At 45.2% G+C, this 22,302-nt stretch overlaps 1 protein-coding gene across 2 annotated transcripts in view; it reads right to left on the reverse strand.

Moving 5' to 3' along the window:
• The window catches only part of TTC13 (tetratricopeptide repeat domain 13), a 289,788-nt gene that overhangs the window by 192,564 nt on the left and 74,922 nt on the right, over positions 1-22,302 (reverse strand). For both annotated transcript variants that reach the window (XM_082249950.1, XM_082249949.1), the window contains exons 5-9: positions 13,073-13,138; positions 11,945-12,037; positions 10,404-10,520; positions 9,789-9,899; positions 5,932-6,014 (exon numbers count right to left, since the gene is read on the reverse strand). In XM_082249950.1, coding sequence (XP_082106076.1) covers positions 5,932-6,014; positions 9,789-9,899; positions 10,404-10,520; positions 11,945-12,037; positions 13,073-13,138 — 470 coding nt within the window. The remainder of the gene's footprint in view (positions 1-5,931; positions 6,015-9,788; positions 9,900-10,403; positions 10,521-11,944; positions 12,038-13,072; positions 13,139-22,302) is intronic.

The following is a 22,302-nucleotide window of genomic DNA, read 5'->3' on the forward strand; positions in this document are numbered from 1 at the left end:
TTATATAGCGCTGTCAATTTACGCAGCACTTTACATATACATTATACATTCACATCAGTCCTTACCCTCAAGGAGCTTACAATCACATCAGTCCTTACCCTCAAGGAGCTTACAATCTAAGGTCCCTAACTCACATACATACACAGTAGGGCCAATTTTTTTTTTTTTTTATACAGGATCCAATTAACCTACCCTTTTGGAGTGTGGGAGGAAACCAGAGTACCCGGAGGAAACCAGAGCAGGGACAGGGAGAACATGCAAACTCCAGGAATGTAGTGTCGTGGGTGGGATTCGAACCAGCGACCCTCTTGCTGCTAGGTGAAAGTGGTAACCACTTCACCACTGTGCCGCCCACAGTGGTTCTTCTTAACCACTGGGATGTCCCAAAGCAGTGTTAAACTGAGGGGTGGGAAAAAAGCAGAAAACTCACCTGAAAATAACAATACACCATCAAAGAGGACTAGGCCCTCTAAACAGCAGCCAGCAAAACCTTGTGGCCAAAAGAAGCATCCGCAGAGGCCAACACAACCATTTTATAAAAATTTTGTAAAAGTGTGCACCAACGACCAGGTGGTTACTTTGCAAACGCGCGTCACTGACGCTTGATGACGGATGAAGCCCAGGAGACATTAAGCACCCTAGTAGAGTGCTCCTTGACAGGGAAAGGAACCTGACCCCTGATGCAATAGGCCTGAACCACCATATGTCTGATCCATCTGGTAATGGTCGCAGAAGAAGCAGAGAACCCTTTTGTGAGGTCTGTCCATGAGCACAAAAAGAGAGAGTCTGACTTCCTAAAAGACTCCGTAGCTGCCAGATACGCCCTAATTGCCCAGACCACATCCAAGGTATGCATGGTAATTTCCTTCAGATGTTTAACCTGGGACACAGGGAAGGCAACACAATGTCTTCATTCAAATGACAGTCAGAGACCACCTTAGGAAGGAATGACGGACAGATGGCGAAGCACCACCTAATCCTTGTGAATCACCACATAAGGTGAACGACAGGATAACGCCGCCAATTTTGACACCCTGCGGCGCAGAGGTGATAGCCACCAAAAAAGGCCACCTTCAGGGGCAGTGCAAGCAGGGAAACCTCCTGAATATTTTATAAGGAAGGTTTCTGTAGAGCTATAAGCAGCACATTAAGATCCCAGGGCGGCAACAGAGTCAGCACTGAAGGAACCAAATGTCAGACACTGAAGAAAAGTACGCACCAGGGAGTGTGAGGCCAAAGGTTGTTGGAAAAGGACTGATACCTGGCCCTTAATGGTACTCAAAGCCAATTTCTGTTCAACCCCCCTTTAAAGGAAGGTTAAGATCCGATCCACCGAGAGGGAGCAAGGATGAACCCCAAGAGACTCACACCACGCAATGCATGTCTTCCACGTACCATGGTAGATCTTCCTAGAAGTAGATTTTCTAGCTTTCAACAGCGTAGGAATCACCGACTCAGACAAACCACCATCCTAGAGCACCTAGCATTCAACAGCCAAGCTGTAAAGCCAGCAACTGTAAAGCAGGATGGAAGATCCGTCCTTAGGACAGCCGATTCTCCCTGAGAGGAAGCCCCCAAGGAGCATCGGTGACCAGCGGTACCCCGATCGGCGTACGAAGACCGGCGAGGTCAGTCTGGATGGAATCCTTTCTGCTTTGATCCTGCACAGGAGTCATGGCAGAAATTTGAGAGTGCTGGAAGGAATCGTTTGCCCACCTTAGAATGCCAGCTACTTACCGAGCCACCAAGACACTACTGGTGCCCCCTTGGTGATTGACACAGACCATGAGAGTGGCATTGTCCAAATTCATTCGTGCCAGACATCCTTGAAGAAGAATTGTCCAATGAGCCAGACAAGGACAAATGCTTTGAGTTCCAGAACATTAATCGGCAGTCTGGACTCTGCGCTGAGGACGCCTCCCCACCCGGACAGGCTGGCATCCATTGTGACAACCCTCCAGTACAGGAAGAGAAAGGATTTTCCCTATCGAAGGGCCAGAGAACAAAGCCACCTCTAGAAACAGTGGATCCTTGTCCCATTTCACCAGAATCTCTTTAGCAGAGATCTTGTATGGAACTGTGCAAACAGACCGCATCAAGGGTGGACACCATCAGGCCCAGCACTCGCATTCAAGCCCAGAGGGATGACCATGTGCTGAACAGAAGCAGAACTGCCTCCTGCAATGTCTGGAGTTTTTCCAGTGGAAGAAACACTGTGGCTGAGGCCGAGTCCAAAGTCAGACCCAAATAGTTCAGTTTTTATGGACAGAACCAAAGCAGACTCCTGAAGGTTCAGAATCCAACCAAACTCCCTCAGAGTTCGCAGAGCAATCTCCAGTTGTCCATGAGGAGCAGTCGGAGACTACGCTTGCAGAAGATGGTACCCCAGTACCGCGATCCCCCACTGACTCAATTAATGCTAGCACCGGGGGCAAAACTTTTGTTAAGACCGGAGGAGTGCAGGCGAGACCAAAGGTCCACGTCACAAACCAATAATGCTCCTCGCCCACGGCAAAACGGAGGAAGCGTTGGTGACCGACACATATTAGAATGTCGATCGAAGCGAGTAGAAATCCCCCTGATGTAGGGACGCCACTACTGTGTGAATGGACTCCACGCAAAACTTCTGTACTCGCACTAGCAGTTTAGTGCCTTGAGGTCCAGAACTGGGCATACCTTGCCTTCCTTCCTGGGAAAATGTAATGAGGTTTCAGCAAACCCCCCCCCCCCCCCCTGAAAACATTCCCAAATCGGAACAATCCCCCCCCTGGGAACAAGTGCAGGTTGGAAGAACCTTTCCGGAGGATAAGACCGAACTCGATCTCGTAGCCTGACCAAAAAACTTTGTGGACCCACTTGTCCTATACCATAGAGGTCCATGAATCCGGAAACAAGCAAACACCCTCGCTGCTTTGGAGGGCCTGTGGGTGCCAAAAGGGACTGGCGCCTCCGATGCAGTAGCAGCAGCAACCTCCCATTGTAAACACAAACAGTGCATCCACCAGTGCCTTTTCATGTGCGGCTAGAGGAGCAGAGGAAACATCCTCACTATCTGAGCACTCAAGAGTGCATGGACGCAGACCCAGTAGGGTTGCTATATACTAAGCTCACCGGTAAAAAAAAAAAAAAACAATCAGGGGAGGTCGCCAAATGCGAACCCGCAAAGGGGACGCCAACCAAGAGCCCACGAATGGAACACCTACTTGACCCTGCAAAAAAATAAATAAAAAAGGGGGCTGCCCTACATAGAGGGCATAATAGGAATTAGCCCCCTTAAAAAGGGGCCGCCCGCCGTGACGGGGACCTGCAGGCAGGGTACCCCGATGGTCCCGCAGCGTTAAAAAGGGGCGGTTGCCCCACACAATGATGGAGGCAAGGCTGTCATTAAGAATTGAAGCGCCCCCACAGCGCCACCTTTTCCAAGGGAGGCGCCAAGCTGACTACATGAACTAGCAGGCCTCAGCCTAAATGTTTGTGGAGGCCCAGCCACAAGTGCACGGATCCCAGCCCGGCAGATGCCCAAAGGAAGAGTGGGGGCTTCAGCTAAACACACTGTGGCCACCCCCCCAAACGGAGGCATTCGATTCGGCCGCATTGGCCTAGTAGGCCGCGGCCCAAATTTCAGTGGGCGCCCAGCCGCTTGGACACGAGCACCCGCGGAGCCGACCACCCACGGGCAGCGGAGGGGAGGGCAGATGCCCGAACAGGAGGCAGTGGCCACCTCACAGATTTTGACTAGTAGGCCGCAAAGCCAGGGCCTAAATTTGCAGCCAGGGCCGACCGCGTGTGGCGCTACCCACGAATGCTAAACTATACACTCCCCCAGCCCAACAACTGCCACAGGAAGCCCAGAGGACATCCGGTCAGCAGCAACTCAAACCAGCCCCCCCCCCTTTAGAACATGTGGCAACAGCCAGCTCATAACCTCACCCAGGAGAGGAATCCAGGGTTCCCATCGTCCCAGGGAGGGGTCCACATTCACCCCAAAACCCTCCAGGAGTAGAGGGGGGGGGCAGCACCTTACCATACCAGGAACAGGATGGGCACTGCTCCGGACCTACCACCACTTTATTGTAATGTGGGTGCTATCAGCCAGGAGGAAAGGCTGCGACTCAGGCCGAAGCCAGTTTGTATGCGCCCTCGCGAGACGTTTAACTCGCAGGCAACCCCCGTCCAGTGGGGCTATGTCGCCGCCAACCTAGCGTGGAGCTGCAGTCTGCATGCACTCACTGGTCAGACTGGGGGGACCCTAAGCATCTAGATTATCCAGTTTGTTGCCCAGTCCGACAATTGATTGTAAATCACACAGGAACAAAATAATAAAAAGGAGGAAAAAAATTCCATTAAATACAAAAAATTGCCAGAACCAGAGGTCTAAGCAAGGAACTAAGTCCTTACTCCTGATAAGGCCAAAAAAAAAAACCAGTGCCTATACGAGAGTCGGTGTATACACCCTGAGACTGCCCATAGGCGTAGTCGAGCTTTTTCCTGCCTAGTGTCCTACTTCTGTAGGGGGCACTATAACCCAATGGTTAAGAAGAATCAATAGCTGTGTTAGTCAATGAACGAAAGAGAAAAAAAATATATAGATGCAAATTTTTTACCTGCAAAAAAATGTGCATTTATTTTTTTAAAGGTGAACCTATTCTTTAAAGCGGAGTTCCACCCATTTTTAATAGCTTGGAATACATAGATCTTTGTAATCCCCTTTAAAACGGCTTTTACCAATGGAAACTTTTTTTTTTTTTTTTTGCTAGTAAATACCTTAATTTCGGCTTTATTCCTCCTCTCCTCACTTCCTGGTCCGATCGGCGATGACGTCATTTGGCGATCCGCATTGTCTGCTGGGATGTATTCTATTCCAGAAATCTCAGTAGCTGTATCTGTACTGAGCCGTGCCTGCCCCGCCTCCGCCCCGCCTCCTCTCATTCAGTTGCATTGTATGAATGTATTAAGGCCGTTCTCTGCCCCGCCTCCACCCCGCCTCCTCTCATTGAGTTGTATTGAGAGGAGGCGGGGCGGAGGCTGGGCAGAGAACAGCCTTAATACATTCATACAATGCAATTCATTGAGAGGAGGCGGGGCGGAGGCGGGGCAGGCACGGCTCAGTACAGATACAGCTACTGAGATTTCTGGAATAGAATACATCCCAGCAGACACTGCGGATCGCCGAATGACGTCATCGCCGATCGGACCAGGAAGTGAGGAGAGGAGGAATAAAGCCGAAATTAAGGTATTTACTAGCAAAAAAAAAAAAAAAAAAAGTTTCCATTGGTAAAAGCCATTTTAAAGGGGATTACAAAGATCTAAAGTTCCAAAAATGGGTGGAACTCCACTTTAACAGCCCATTCACACTGCCGCGACAGGATTTTGTGGGGCGACCTGTGAAGTCGCGGTGTACAGCGTGCACCGCGACCTCAGCGCGACTTGCACGGACTTCATATAATTGAAGTCAATGCAAGTTGCCTCCAGGTCGCCCCAAAGTAGTACAGGACCCTTTTTCTAAGTCGGAGCGACTTGTGTCGCTCCTATTAGAACGGGTCCTGTACTATTCAATGGCGAGCGACCCACCGCGACTTGTCAGGCGAGTGTGAATGGACCCTAAATCTTTCTGTGGTCTTTGCCAGCCAACCCATGAAGCAGACATTATGACTTCCTTACAGAATGCCTCTAGGTTGACTAATTCTGAATTGCTTTGACAGGTACTCCCAGCAGTTTTAAATTTGTAATGAGAATTATTATTTTTAAAAATAAAATTACAAAATGGCTTGTGCAAAAATTAAGTAATATTTTTTAAACAAATGTTAGCCTACATTATAAAAACTTCTCTTTCACCAAAAATGATCTAAGATGTTGGCAGCACACCCCTTATAACCTGCTTCAGGTCATTTCCTTTTAACTGCTGCTGTACAATTGCCTGGACTTGCTTACCTGTAAGCTTGACCAAGACTTTTATATGCTTCAATAAAGTTTGATTTCTGCTTCAAGGCTTCTTTAAATGACTCAATGGCTTCCTGAATATAGAATAATTGAGAAATATAAACTTTAAATAAAAAAAAAAAAAAAAAATCACACACACTGCATAATTTATGCCATATTAATGGTAATAAAAACCTAATGTAAGAGAAACATGCAGAGATGAAGGACTCTGGTGGAGTAGGGTTTATGTAAACATAACTTTTAGGCTCTCTTCACACTGGGGCGGCTTCAAAGTCACCCAACTCTGAAGGTGCCCCATACAGCGTGACTTCATTGCGGCTGCCCCCAAGTAGTGCAAGAACCTTTTTCTAAGTCGGAGCGACTTGAGTCGCTCTGATTAGAACGGTTCCATTGCACTGAATGGAGCACGACTTGTCAGTCGATTAAGTTGCCTCAGAGTGAACCCAGTCTTAACATTCACTAAAATCTTGTAGGCCGCAGCCCACCTTTCCTAAAGAAAAAAGAAAAGTGGGCTATGCTAAAGACATATCAGTGAGCATCAGGCCTCATGCACACAGGGCATAAAAACAAAAACAAAATTGAGCTGCAAAGCCAATACCGCTGCCAGGAAAAAGTGGCGGTAACAACGCACTTTTAGAAGCTTTTGGCATTGGCTCCAATGCGTGTTTACTGTGATAGCGTTAAGCAGTGTTTCTCCGCCTCTTCTATTTTCCACTCCCAAATCCAATTACTACAGAGCACAAGTCACATGACATGTCAAAATCAATGGTTCCCCATGAGAGCCGTCAGAATTGATCCGACTTTCAGCCTATTGATTTGAATGGAAGTCGCATCCAAGCACATGCGACTTGTGCTCTGAAGATCTTGAAAGAGATGCCCCACAATAATTTATTTTTCTTTCTTTTTTTTTTTTAAAAGAAGTCCTTTATTAAAAATGAAGAACGCCCCCCGTCATAGCTCCAACCTGTCTTTCTCTGGTACTGTCACCGATGTCTTCTTCCTCCGGTCCGGGGAGAAGACCAGAGGAAGAAGACATCACCAGAGGTAGAAGACATCAATGGAGGGAGAAGACATCAGTGATGGTACCGGAGAAAGAAGACACGTTGGAGTTACGACAGGGGACATTCTTCATTTTTAATATTTTACTATTTAAATACTATTTTCTTTTAATAATCGTCTCGTTTTCTGTAACGATACACTGCTTCTTTGGGGTGAATGGGTAGGGGTACAATTTGCTGCATACTCATTCCCATGGGGGGGGGACCCGGGGTCCGGGGGCCCCCTTTATTAAAGGATTAAAGGGGGCTTCCGGATTCCGATAAGCCCCCTGCCCGCAGACCCCCACAACCACTGCCCAGGGTTGTTGGGAAGAGGCCCTTGTCTTCATCAACAGGTTGAGGGCATGTGACCTGGTATGGAACAGGGGGGCACTCACTCCCCCCCATTTCCTGATCTGCCGAATTGCATGCTCAGATAAGGATCGGGTATGGATTTTGGTGGTGGGAGGAAACCCCACACCGTTTTTTTATTTTGGCTTGGGTTTCCCTTTCAAGATCAATACCAGGCTCAAAGGCCTGGTATTTGGGGGGGGGGGCTCCATTGCATTTTATTTTGTAATTTTGGTGTGGTTTCCCCTTCAAGATCCTCAGAGCACGTGTCGCATGCCACAAGTCGGATCAGATCAGTCTTAGATGCGACTTCCATGCAAATCAATGGGCTGAAAGTTGTATCAGTTAAAAAGGCTCTCATAGGTAAGCATTGATATTTGACATGTTTACAGCTGTAACCCTGGTCTTCAGAACCCATAGACCCTCAGTTTTTTTTTTCTTTTTTGGAGCAGTTTGAAATTGCTTATGCCACTTACAGCTCTTAAAAGCCTTTGTGTGCATGGACACATAGAACAAAAAAAAAAAAAGTCTGACTCTGGTAAAAGCAGCTGCAAAAACACCCTGTGTGCATGAGGCCTTAAATCTAAAGTTTAAGGAAACATTACTCCTACAAATCTCTGGAAATGCTTCATCAGTGCATCTATGTTGTGCCACATATATGCACAAATGGAGAAACAGTTCCAGGATGTAAATTTCTTGGGCAGATGCGAGCATATGGTCCAAATAGAAGCTTGCATTTGAGATATTGAGGAGCAAAATGCAATACTGGGCATTACTGACAAACCTTGTAAGACATACGATAGAACAAAAGGTGTTTAGAGAGGTTACTCAAGATAAGGTAAGGAGCTAGGCAATGTAGTTAGAGTGGCCGGCACTTTCAGAAAAAAAAAGGACAGTTTTGTGTATGAGCACCCAGAGGTGAAAAATCCAGAAGCATATGCTCTGAATGACACAGCTCCCTCCAACAGCCAGGAGAGCCCATCTAGTAGGAATGGGGAACGTAATGCAGGAAGGTCTAAACAGGTGGTGGTAACAAGATTATATTATCAGGAACACTGATGCAATCTAATGTTACTAGGATGATTTCAACTGAATGGTTTGCGTTTTTTTTTACAATCTTAACAGTGCAAAGCTTCAAGGTGTGGTGGACTCCGTAGACAGATTACTGGGAGGGGTTGGGTATGGTGTATGTTTGGCACAATCTTAGATCCTGCAGGGTAGGCCCAGGCTTGCCATAGGCAGGGCCGTATGTCCGAACATTCAGACACAGAGCCGCTTACACCAGGCACTAAGATATTTACATCCACTCCGTCCGCCGTCAAGCTGACACGGCCCTGGAGATCGTGCTCCTGCCCACAGGCACCTGTACTGGGAAGCTGATGAGAGTCCAGCCAAACCCAGCCCCAAATTCAATTTTAGCACCAAGAAGCCACAGAGGCAGGCGGACCCAAACATCAGCAGGGATGACCTGATTGTCGCACCCCTACCCGCACATTCAGACGCCCGGGGGCATCACCCCCAGCTTGCAACACCCACATGAGCGCAAAGCCAGCCAGAAGTGCACCTGCCACTGGCCCAGCAAGAAAAAGACCCAGCCCCCCCACAGGCCAGAGCCATGGGCCGCACTGCGACCGGACATAGCTGACCAACTGCAGGGGACAACAAGGGTATTCGGCCCAGACCCTCCAGGTAAGCAACCCCCCCCCCCCCAGTTTATTCCTGGCCTGGGGTGTCACACTGCTCTGACTGCAGGGGAGCACAAAGGAGACCTAGCCATCCTCTGTGTAACATTGGAGCCTGCATCCTCACCGTTGTGGCAAGAAACTTTTCCAGTTATTGAAAATACCCAACGCTCCCAGATTGCCCCCCTGTCAATCCAGTTCTAGTTGTTGGTGTGTTGCAATGTGCACAATACTGCGAAAACAAGGTGTAGTGGGACATAGGCAATGAAAATAAAAACGCTGTCACTATCAAGGGTGTGGGCTGTAAAATATTGATCAAGGTAGTATCCCATTTTTTTTACCTATTAGAGCAAACTAGGCCAATCTTTAGAAGTTTTTTTTTGCATTTTTTTCTAAAGAGACTGTGAATTTAGGATATAGAGTTTTCAATGCAGCTTTTCATGTTTAAATCAATGGCAAACAGCGAAGACTACATTTGTTACAAGTGGCCAAAGTGAAGGTAAATTAATAATATTTGTGGACTAAACAAATAGTTAGCTCTTGGTGGATAACTAATCTAGATATCTTTGACTCAAGAATGTTTCAGTGGTAGTCTTTTTACTGCTCCTTCCCACAATGCAATTCTATAAAAAGGGCGGAGGAATAGATCGGCATACAAATTAGTAAAAGTAAATAGTATAATAATCATGTTTACTTTTTTTAACAATTGGGAGTAAACTTATGTTCCAAAATATACAGTAAATGAATAAATAAAACGCAAATGGTGCACAAAGATTACCTTTAGCAGTCCTCTGTGGAAGAACGTCAAGCCCTTGTATAAAATAGCAATTGGTTGGTTCTGGTTCAGTTCTAGAGAGCGTTGAAAATCCTCATGAGCTGCAATATAATCCTGCCACAAAAAAAAAAAAAAAAAAAAAACACCATGTCATTCCATTCAGAGAAAAATGTTAATGATTTGCTGTAGTTCAATTGTGATAGTGACAGAACTTTCAGTCTGATGCCACGTTTTCGCTCTTATTAATATGCACAAGCAAAATTATTCAATAGGGCAGCACATGCGTAGTCCGTACAGTAAATTAAGAGAGTGGAACATATGTCAAAAATTGAACACAGCACACTGTTAGAGGGTATTCAACACTTTTCATGTCACTGCATATTTCCTCTGACAGCTGGCAGGTCTAACAAATCTCTGCCGGGTTCTCCATAATTTAAAAGTTACCTCTGTGAATGTGGAACACCACAGTCATGAAGGTGAGGGAAAGAAACAAAGATAGTGCACTCTCATCTGTGGGATCGTTGACAGACAAAAAAAAAAAAACTGGAAAGCACTTCATCTCAATGGGAGTTAAAATTGAAGGGTGGACTTGACATTAATATAACCTAAATTTATCACCTCCGATATAAAATGAAGTGTTCCTCTATGCCTATATAACCGTGCTGATGGCTGTAGCTGGATAGCTCTAGTCAGGTCACTCAGTGCTTCACTAATCCGTCCCAGGGGAGACAATATCTATTGAGGGGGGAAAAAGGGAGAAAGAAAAAAAGTTCAGGCAAGTGGTGTATTAGCAGTTAAACAAAAATAAATACACTGTAAAGCTAGGTTCACAACTATGCTTGTGGCTGCGGGAATCACAGCGACTCCCAAACCCACAAACACTCACAAAAGAATATGCTGTTAAAAAAACACAGTCATTGAAAAAAAATGCATCGCCTTTGTGGGAACCGCAGGGAAATCGCATTAGTCAAAATGACCATGAGATTTGCCTGCGGGCCGCGTTTTGAAACAGAAGCATGCACCTTTTTCTGCAGGGAAACACAGCACGGCTGCCCATTCAGATTAGGAAAATTCCAAAGGTTACCAGTAGGAAGACAATTCAGGTGCACAAAAAAAGGTTACAGCAGACGGCGTGAGAAAAATGTACCGATGTTCTGATCAGAATAATTTACACTGCTCCCTGTGAAATGGGCAAAAATGTTACCTGTGCTGTGTAAAGTACTTGGCCTGCCCAGTGCAGCTTAGCAAATGCCTATGCTAACATTTCAAGGAAACTGGTTATGAAATAACTATGGAGATTGTCACTGCTGACCTTGGCATGAAAAGGTTTGTTGCTAGACACTGGCTTTATTATTTTGACTTTTCTTGCTCGGACAAGAAAGCATTCAATTAGGTCAGAACTCCTCATTTCGATACTTGTAATGATTCAGTTATCCCCAAAGCCAAAATGTCAGCATGAATGTCAGGCAATTAATATTTTTAGAAGGTGATCAGCAATCAGAGCACATGACTAGTTCATGTTTCAATAAATCTAAATGAACATATTCTATATAATATAAATAAGAAAGCAAACCTGGACCTCAATCGCACAACAGTACACAACTCCACATAGTGTATGATCAAGTACATCAAATTTCTGCACATGACATACTCTATGTATCCCCCTTTGTGACATAAATGAGCGCTCCCACATGACAAGCTTCACTTGAATTAGTCAAGTTTCTCGGATGCTAAGTACATGCGGTCTCTGGAGATCAGCTACATAAGGCCCAGTTCAGTTGCTTGGAGAAAAAAAAAAGGATTCAAGAAATAAACAGCAGCTCCAAAACACAGAAAATGCAAAGAACATGTGGATTAGAAAAGGGCACCAATAAGCCCTGAATATAATTAAGATAGAAACTAGGTTTATTTTTATAGTGATCATAAAAACTTGCTGTGGTAATTAGACCATGATATACAGTATGTGCACCAACAAAACAGAGAAAATCCATTATTCATCAACCTGTTGCTCTTGGGCTATCTAGTACTATGTCCTTTCAACACAGTGTTTGTAGTCCAAAAAGTCAGTAAAATATGATCCAAATAAATAAGGTAATGAAATTAAAAGTGCTTAAAAATCCAATCGTGGAAAAAAAAAAAAATGTTTTAGCAGCACTCACTTCTGCTCTCTGCTCAAATACTTCTGGATGATCAGGTTCCAAGCTGATAACCCGACTGAGTTCAAATAATGCTAATTCTGCATTTTTTATGTCCTTCGAAACACAAGAGAAAATGTAAATTGGTTTGCAATTACTTCCAAACATAAAATCAATAGTTTTGGCAAGAATACAATTGGCAATACAAATGCAGTCATTAAAAACAATTTTTTTTTTTATACACATTTTACACTGAATTTTTACTTATGCACTTATGTATATCTATTTTCCAGCTTAAGATAATCACAAAATGGCACACATTACACATGCTGGTATATATTAGTTACTTTTTATCATTTTATACCATTCTTGTTGCTGTGGCTTTCGGAGGAGCTATAGCTGAAGGAAGATTAAAATGATGTGCCCATTATGGCCTCTGAGGAAGCTCTGAGGTCCAGTACAGAGGTGAGTGGAATAACATACCACTGTCATATGTTTTGTGGAACAGGTGAGCAAATTCACAGAAGATTTTGGCACAGTTAATAATTGTAGATTTTTGTTGGACTAATTATATGGAGGTGTTTGGACTATCACATCAGCCTCAATTAATTGAAGGTTTCTAAAAGTCACGTGTACAGCATAGGTTTTGTCATAGTCATTTTTTATTTGAGCACTCGATTTAGTGGTTTGGGTAGCACTACTCTAATATTTTCATTACGTTATTACCCAGGTGGTGTGGAATCACTTTTTGTGTGTTGCGTGCAACCCACAATAAATAGATGATTGACTGCACAAACTGTTTTATTTTTTTGGTGGATATCAATCTATTCGAAAAATTTTCAGTTTTGCAAGTTAAACAAAAATGTTTAAAAAAACAAAAAAAAGTAGGTTAAAGGTTAACGGTTAACTGATACCTATATAAAAACTAGCAAGGTAATTTATATAGGTACTAGAACATATGGAAAATGTCCATTACTTTTTCCTGTTAACCGTGAAATATTGCATGATAATTAGCTGGCATCTGGCATAAGATATTGTGAACTGTAATGAGGCGTAGGAGACTCAGATAATTTGGCTAAAAAAATTCTAAAACTGAGGATTAAAAAAGTAATAGTTTGGTAAAGAGAAAAAATTAATGGATGTAACACTTACTTGCAGTCCTTTTTTGCCATATGCTATTCCTCTGCCATATATAGCACTTACAAGATCAGCATCATCCTATTAAAATAAAACATGGGTTTCTTAATATAGAATACCATTACCTCGGACATATAAAGGAATCTGTGTAGGAACATTTCTTGAATCAAGTCTACGTTCTAGTGAAATGTTAGCACAGACACTGACTGGAGGAGGGATACCCCATTTAATGTCTTACTGACTGGTCACATTGTATGGAACATGTCTGAGCAATAAACAATGCTGCTAATGTAGGAAATACTCCTGATCACTCACTAGTTTAACCCTAAATTGCCTTACCCTTTAGGAGCTTCATATCATAGTTTAAACTGGGTAAACATGTATCAAAATTCGGCCGGTTTAGTAGGAGCCAGACAAATTTTAAAATGCATGTATGTAGCCCGGTCAGTTTAATAAAAAAAAAAAAAGCCAGTCGTTTAGTCCCCGCTGTCAGAAGAAAATTGTGCGGAGGGGGGAGATCCCTGCATTTATATTCTTTGTTAAGGGGATCGATCAGTTTATTTTATTTTTTTTGCATTCAACCTGGTTTAAATGAAACCTGCAATGCATGCAAAACAAAACCAGAGAAATTCCCTGCTCAACTTACCGACCAGCCTGCAAACAACCAAATGACCCTGTTTAACAGTATGCATTAAAAATAGTTTAGTCTGCACATACATGCATAAAGCTACAGAGCCCCATCAAGGCACCAAGGTATTTTCTGTAGTCCTAACTCTAAATTAGGAGAACATCCACAGTGGAAGCACATGCACTATAATGGATAGGCAGAGGGCAGGTGAGCCTGGAGGGAGCGCACCCCTCAAAAGGCACAGGGCCCCACCGGACACATAGCACTGTGGAGGCTTACAAAATGTAAAGTTAGGACTACAGAAAATATCGGGGGTGCCTTGATGGGGCTCTGTAGCTTTTGCATCTCTTTGCCAATGTGTGCAGACTATACCCCTATTTTAAATGCATACCGTTAGACAGGATAATTAGTTTGCAGAATGGTTGGCAAGTTGAGCAGGGAATTGCTCTGGTTTTGTTTTGCATGCGTTCCCCTTTCATGTGCTCCTTGCGGCAAAGGCAGTGGCCATTTGTCTGTACTGTTAAAGGCAATCCAGTGTGCTTCCCTGGATTGCCCTTAACAGTACAAACAAATGGCCACGAAGGAAAAACTCTGCTGCGCTTTTTTCACTAGAAAAAGTATTCGGAGACCATGAAAACACTCTGGTAATATTGACTCCCAAAAATGTATTAGTGTCCACCCTTTCCGCCTCCTCACCACCTAGATATACCAGGCAATGTCTGATATTTTTTGATCTCCTATAATCCACTAATATTTCTTTATTTTTTTGTAGTATTGAGTATTATAAATCATTTTCTGTACACCACTCAATGATTAAATGTTAAATTTCCTGCCTATAAGCAGTCTCATAATTATCTTGTATGAGTCCCACTAAAGTGGTGTCATTAGCAAACTTCACTATAGTGTTAGACGCATGCATGGGAGTACAGTCATGCATAAACAATATAAACAGGGCCAGACTCAAACACACATCTATGCGGTACTCCTGTATTCAAAATAAAATGATTAGGCTTCATGTACACAGGATGTTTGAAAACCTCTTTTGAATGCTGGAAACGTTACAGCTTGTAACTGACGGTTAAAAACTTCAGTTTTTTCCGCTTTTACATACCGCGTTTTGCAGCATATAGGAGCGTTTGCAATTAGAAGCATTTTTAACAGATAACCTCCCAAATGCCCACAATGTATAGGAAACAAGTAGTATTACCCAAGTCGTATTTTTTAGTTTTATTGGTGGATAATCTATTCCAAATTTTTTTAGTTTTGCAAGTAAAACAAAGGTTTAAAAAAAAAAAAAAAAAAAAAAAAAAGTTAAAGGTTAACTGATACCTATATGAAAACTAGCCAGGTAATTTATATAGGTGCTATAACATGTAAAATGTCCATTACTTTTTCCCGTATTAACTATTTCAGCCACTGTGTGAGAGAAGAGAGCAGCAGATGTTGCTCTCCCTCACCCTACATCTACAGAGAAGATAACATTGAGGAGTGTTCACGGGCTGCTGAAAAAAAGCCCAACGTCAGTTTAGCAGCTGCAGTGTACAGGATGCCTAAAGCTGGATACACACTATACAATTTTCTGTGGATTTTTTCCTTTAGATTTACCAAAACCATATAATATGAGGTCAGACCTAAACACTTTCAATTTGTATGCAATCAGGCATGCCCTTGCACTACATAGTTGAAGGTAAATCTAAAGGAAATCAAACAACAAAAGTTGTATAGTATGTATCCAGCTTTAGACACCTGATCTCCTATTCTCTCAATTTGTGTTTCTTGGGAAATCCATAATCCATGAACACAGCAATGGAGATATGCTCAAAGCATTTAACTATTTCACTAAATTTGTCAGTAACTACTGTGTTAAATGCAGAGCTAAAGATCACTCTTTAATACTAGCAGATGACGCACCCCCTGAATAAAAGTGTGAATCAAGGCATTAGCAGCCAACGGACGTTGGAAGTAAATAGCCAAGGCCGACATTTGGCCCATAATAGTGCCCAAGGCCAACCACTGCTCAATCCCTTTTTGTAAAAAGGCCAAAACCCTAGCTATAGAAAACAAGCGAGGGTGCAGCTTCAGCGATTCACACCATGAAAAGTACGAAATCCACGCACAATGATAAATCTTCCTAGAAGTCGCCTTCCTAGCCTTAAACAGGGTAAGAATCACAGATTCAGAGAGACCCCTATCTCTCAACACCTGCCCTTCAACAGCCATGTCGTTAAAGCCAGCGACCATAAAGCAGAATTAAAGATTAGTCCCTGGGACAGCAGATCCTCCCTCAGAGGAAGTCTCCACAGAGGATCAGTGACCAATTTTACTAGGTCTGCGTACCAAGACCGATGAAGCCAGTCTGGGGCAACCAGAACGACTCGATACTGGCTCCAAGGAGCCACCAAGGAAGTCTGTGGCATCAGCCAGAGGATCTTGAGACCTGGCCACAAACCTCTGGACTTGTTTGTTAAGACGAGCCGCAAACAGGTCTAACTCCGGAGTTCCTCACCGGACACATAGGAGATGAAACGCCTCCAGATGAAGGGACCATTCCCCTTGATCCAGCACCTGACGACTCAGGTAATCCGCTTGCCAATTCTCCACACCCAGAATGTGGACTGCGGAAAGAGCTGGAACATTGTCTTCCACCCATACCAGAATCTCAACCACCTCCTTGGCCGCTAGGACACTCTTGGTGCCCCTTGATGTAAGCCACAGCCGTGGCATTGTCGAATTGGATCCGAACCGGAGAACCGCGTAGCCAATTCATCCAGTGGATCAAGCAAAGCGTGATTGCTCTGAGCTCCACAATCTGGATTGGTAAGGAAGACTCCTCTGTTGACCAGGTCCCATGGGAACAGAGCTTCCCCAGCACTCCACCCCAGCCTTACAGGCTGGCATCCATGGCGACCACAGTCCAAAATGGGAGGTAGGAAGGACTTGCCCTGACACAATGCTGGCGACTGGATCCACCAGGATAGAGCAGACTTTGTGAGTCGGCTCAAGCGTATCATTTTGCCTAGACTGTGGATCCTTGTTCCATTTACCAAGAATCTTTTTGCAGAGGTCTCGAAGGTTGATACCATCAGACCCAGGGCTCTCATGCAAGTCCGTAGTGAGGACAGATCGGTTTTCAACAGCAACTGGATCTCTCCCTGCAACTTCTGAAGTTCCTTCAGGGGAAGAAAGACCCCTGCCATGGCGGAATCTAGAGTCAGCCCCAGATAATCCAACCTCACTGAAGGAGTCAGAGAAGATTTTTTGAAATGGATAGTCCAACCAAATTCCTAAAGGGTCTGAACTGTAATTGACAGGTCCCCCAACAGAGATGAGTGAGAGTCCGCTCTCAATAGGATATCGTCCAGATATCCCAGGATCGCAATACCTTTTTGGCACAACAAGGCCAATACGGGGCCAGTACCTAGTTAAAGACTCTGGGAGCGCAGGCGAGACCAAAGGGTAACGCCACAAAACGCTCCTCTGCCTCCGCAAAGCGGAGAAATCTCTGGCATCCCTCCATAGATGGGAATGTGTAGATACACATCTTTGATATCGATGGAGGCAAGAAAATCCCCCTGATTTGAAGACACTAAAACTGACCGAATGGATTCCATTCGAAACTTCTGCACCCGTACAAAATGATTCAGAGCCTTGAGGTCCAGGATTGGACGCACCTTGCCCTCTTTCCTGGGCACCGTGAACAGGTTTGAATAGAAACCTTGAAAGCGTTCCTGCGGAGAAACCGGCACAATCACTCCTTGAGCAAGGAGATCCTGCACTGCGTCCCGGAGAACCATTCAAATGATCAAGAGACAGGAAAGATTTGACTGAAAGAACTTGTCCACCAGCCAGGACCGAAATTCGATCTTGTACCCAGAACGAATCAGTTAGTGAATCCATTTGTCTTGAATGAAGGAAGTCCAGGGTCCCTGACAGAAGCGCAGATGTCCCCCCACCCCAGAAATGGGTGAGGGCGCCCCTTCATGCTGAAGAGGACTTATCCACAGAACTGGACTTGCTGGTCTTGGCTGACCATGGCTTTTTAGCCCCTCCAGAAGCCCTGAATGGCTTACCCATTTCTTGCGCCCCTGAGGCATGAAAAAAACAGTCTATGAGCGGTGAAAGAAGGCCCCCCCTTACTACGGGGCGCCTTACCTTTGGAGGATTGAGGAAGAAGAGTACTCTTCCCACCAGTTAGACCCTTGATCAACTCATCCAGTGAGTCACCAAATAATCACTCTCCCAGGAAAGGGAGATCTGTTAAGGCCTTCTTGGAAGCCTGGTCTGCCGACCAGCTCTTCAGCCACACCATGCGTCTTATGGCAATCCCCACAGCCGACACTCTGGCCACCAGGGGAGCCGCATCCAAGGACGCAGCACACAGGAACACCAGGGCCTGGGCCATCTGGTCCATAAGTTCCATCAGCTCCGGGGGAAACTAAGTCAGCATCTAGGTTCCCCTTAAAACCCTTTACCCATTCCGTAACCGTTTGTGATACCAAAACAGACACAAAAATCGGTTTCAGGATTAAACCCACCAACACATGAAGGTGGCGGGAAAGGGATTCCTTGGGGGTGTTGCATTTACTCACCATACCATGGACCAGGTGGGCTCTGCTCCGGACAGACCACCTCTCACCCAGAGTGGGGGTGCTGCCAGCCGAGAGGTACGCTTCGACTCAGGGCATTCCAGGTCGTCACGTTCCAGCGAAACATCCACTCACGGCTCGTCCCCATCCAAAAACGTGGCTCTGTCATGGAAAGGCCTAGTGCAGGACTATAACCTGCTCACGCTTGTAGTCCAGGCTGGGAGACCTTAAGGATCTAGATTAGCCAGTGCAAAACCTGAGCCGGCTATCGCTTGTAGTTCACCAGGAGGATCCACCTGAACACTAACTAGCAGAAGTGAGTAAAGAAAATAAAACAAAATATTATTTAAAACAATAAAAAAAACTGCGACCCAAGTCCCAGAAGGAAACCTAGGTCCTACTCCTTCACTAGGCAGAAACAATCTGGTATGCTGGAGCAGGGTGTGTGGGGTTATGCCTATAGGGACAGCCCCCGTAGGCATGGTAAACAGTTTTTTTCCTGCCTAGTACTAACCAGCCTAACCCAATGGTATAAAAAGCATAAGAGCTGCGTCTGTCAATGGACCATAGAGAAATAATGGTTTGGAGGAACAGGATGTCTTTTTTCAACCAGATCAACTATGTAACTATGTAATGTTCAAGTGGTGTATATTTTATACAACAACCAAATTGTTCAGGACTGGCTGGCCCAGCAAATTCAACCTGTTTGATATTGCAAAAAGTCTCAAAGAAATACAAAAGTTCATTGAGTGCTCAGGTAACACTTGCAACAGTTGGGGTCAAAGTGCATGCATCTACAATCAGAACAATTGCACCAGTTCAACATGCATAAGTGGTGTGTTACAATGAGAGTTGTTTGGCCACTTTAACAGTAGATATGTTTTTTTCCAAACAGAAGATAGTATTTTAGGAGAAGAGCCTAAAAACAAATGTGGTGATGGAAACGCAATGGTTTGGAGTTGTTTTGCTACTTCAGGGCCTAGGCAGCTCTCAGTCATTGAGTCATCTATACATTCTGCATCATATCAAGTGTGCTTGATAAGGCCACCCGTATAACAGTGGACGTGGAGTTGAAAATGATTAGACGCACACTAGCAAGTCCTTCAAAAAATGGCTCAAAAAAGAAGGAACAGAGAATTATGGACTGCAATAGTCAAAGATGATTAGCTCCCCATTGAAAATTTAGAGAGAGATTTTTAAATGGGCATTTCATGCAAGGAAATCCACAAATGTCTTGCAAAATTGCACTTGTACAAGCAGTCAAACATTTTAATGTCAAGACGGGTGGGCAGTTTTACTAAATATATTTTCTGTAGGAAGTAATTTCTGCAAAATGGGTAATTTTGAATTTTTTTCCACAGTACACGATTATATCTATTAATATTTTTGTTTAATGATTTTCTTGTGTTCCTATTCAATTTCATCACCTATCTGTAGACTCTAAGTCCCCATTCACACTAGCGCGACTTGTCAGTCGCCTGACAAGTCGCGGTGGGTCGCCTGCCATTGATTAGCACAGGACCCGTTCTAATAGGAGCAACACAAGTCGCTCCGACTTAGAAAAAGGGTCCTGGTACTACTTTGGGGCGACCTGGAGGCAACCTGCATTCACTTCAATGATATGAAGTCCGTGCATGTCGCGTTGAGGTCGCTGTGCACTGCGACTTCACAGGTCGCCCCAGCAAGTAGCGTCGGCCCTGTCTGAACGGGGTCTGAAGGTCTAATGATTGTGTGATACAATAAATACATTTTTAAACATGCATATATAGTTTTTTTTTTTTTGGAAAATTATTTTTATTGATTTTAAAAAAGAACAGAGTAACACAAACAGACATACACAACAGCCAAAAAGAAGGCAGACAATAACCCAACAACAACCACCCCCACCCCCACCCCCTCCCACCCAAAAACGAGCACCAGCACCTTGAGAAGACCAGGAGCGACGAGGTCAGGGGGTCGGCGCAGGCCACCGTCCAAGGACATCACGACCTACCACCGACCCCCGGAGTAAACAACCTCCGGTCCCTTCACATAAACAACACATCTCCCCCCTACCCGGGAACAAAACATGTCAATTTAGCATTAATGAAACCCAGTATCTGGCCGTACCTGCAGGACTACAAAACTGGAATACAAGATGGCATATGAACACTTCTACAGAGCTTTCAACTCTCCAGCGTCACAACAGTTACACAATATACATTTCAGCCCACAGTGTCCGAGGAGCCCACCCACGCCCTCCAAACCTTGTCAAATTTTTTCGGGCAACCTCGTGAGACATAGGTGGCTTTGTAGAGGGGTAGCATTGCATTGACTAGGCCCTTCCAGAACAGTAAGGATGGCGGGGAAACCTTCTTCCAATGCAGTAAAATAGCCTTTTTGGCATAGAACAGAAGAATGCTCAGCAAAGTCCTGTGTGCCACCGAGGGGACCACCTCCTCCACCAAACCCAGCAAACAGACTCGCTGGGTTCGCGGAATCGGAATCAGCAGCACCTCGGCGAGACAGGAAGTCACTGCAGTCCAAAACAGCTGAATTTGGCCACAGTCCCAAAAAATGGGAGTAGCGTCTGCGGGGGAAGCGGAACAACGCCAACACTCCGCAGACGAAGTCGGGAAGATTCTGGCTAGACGGGCCGGAGTATAGTAGATCCTGTGGAGGAATTTAAATTGTATTAGCTTGTCTCTAGCAGCAACTAAATATTTGAAAGGCTCTATCCATACATCATCCCAGTCCTCCCCCTGTAGGTCTGGCACCTCAGCCGTCCATTTTTCCCTACATCTAACTATGCCAGGGGGTGTAAGTCGGAACATATCCTTGTACACAGTGGAGAGAGTTTTGAGTGTAGTATCACAGGTCAACACGCATTCTAAGTCCGAAGGAGACAGCTCTATAGAGGATGAGGCAAATTGGGCCTGAAAGGCATGACGCAGTTGGAGGTATCGAATATAAAGCCACTTGGTAGGTCGAATTTCTCCCGCAAACGGTCAAACGGTAAGAGAGCCCCCGCCGCTGTTATATCACCCAAGGTTTTTATACCCCGCGTCGCCCACAACATCAGATCAGGTAAGCGACGAAAGTGGGGAAAAGTAGGGTTCATCCACAACGGCTCGGAAGGAGAGGATCCAACATAACTGGGGCACGTCAATTTCAATGACTGGGCCCATGCCCCAACAGTCGCTCTCATGGAGAGCGTTAAAGGGAGATCCGAGCCCAGACCCCTAAACAGCGCCAACCTAAGGGTCTCGAAGGAGCCCAGGTGGGCCGCCTCTAAGATTGTTGCTGAATCCTCCCCATCCGCCCGCAGCCAGCTCCGCGCAAACACCATCTGTCCTGCCAAATAATACTTACGCCAATCAGGTAGCGCCAGGCCTCCATTACCCCACGGTTCCTGGAGGGCCCGAAGGCCAATCCTGGGAACCCCGGGCGACCAGAGGAATGAACAGACGAGGCTGTCCAATTTCCAGAAAAAGGACAGTGGTACCCATAGCGGAGAATTGCGGAGGAAATATAAGACTACAGGCAGAAATTTCATCTTAAGGACACTAATACGACCCAATAAGGAAAGCTGTAGACTTTTCCAAGCTTGGATATTTTGCTGGAGTTTAGGCAACAGAGGAGCCAGATTCAACGAGAAATAATCTTGTGGACGCCTAGTTATCTTGACCCCCAAGTAGGTGAAGTCATCCACCCAGCGAAGAGGCAGGTCCCCAGCCGCAGCAGGTCGAGCACCGTCATCGAGAGGCAAAATGGAGGACTTACTCCAGTTGACGCAAAGTCCTGAGCATTTGCCAAAATCGTTCAGGATGGACAGGGCCGCCCTCAAAGAAGGACCCGGATCCTCCAGGAACAACAGCATGTCATCGGCATATAACGCCAGACATTCTTTAATAGAGCCGACTTTAATCGACCCCACGGCCGGGGAGCTGCGCAATGCGGTCGCGATGGGTTCAAGGGTAAGGGCAAACAGGAATGGGGAAAGGGGGCACCCCTGCCTCGTCCCCCTCCCCACCCGGAAATATGGAGAAGTG

The sequence above is a fragment of the Pelophylax lessonae genome (genome assembly GCF_965119305.1).
Source record: "Pelophylax lessonae genome assembly, chromosome: 3".
In the NCBI taxonomy this organism is placed as follows: domain Eukaryota; kingdom Metazoa; phylum Chordata; class Amphibia; order Anura; family Ranidae; genus Pelophylax; species Pelophylax lessonae.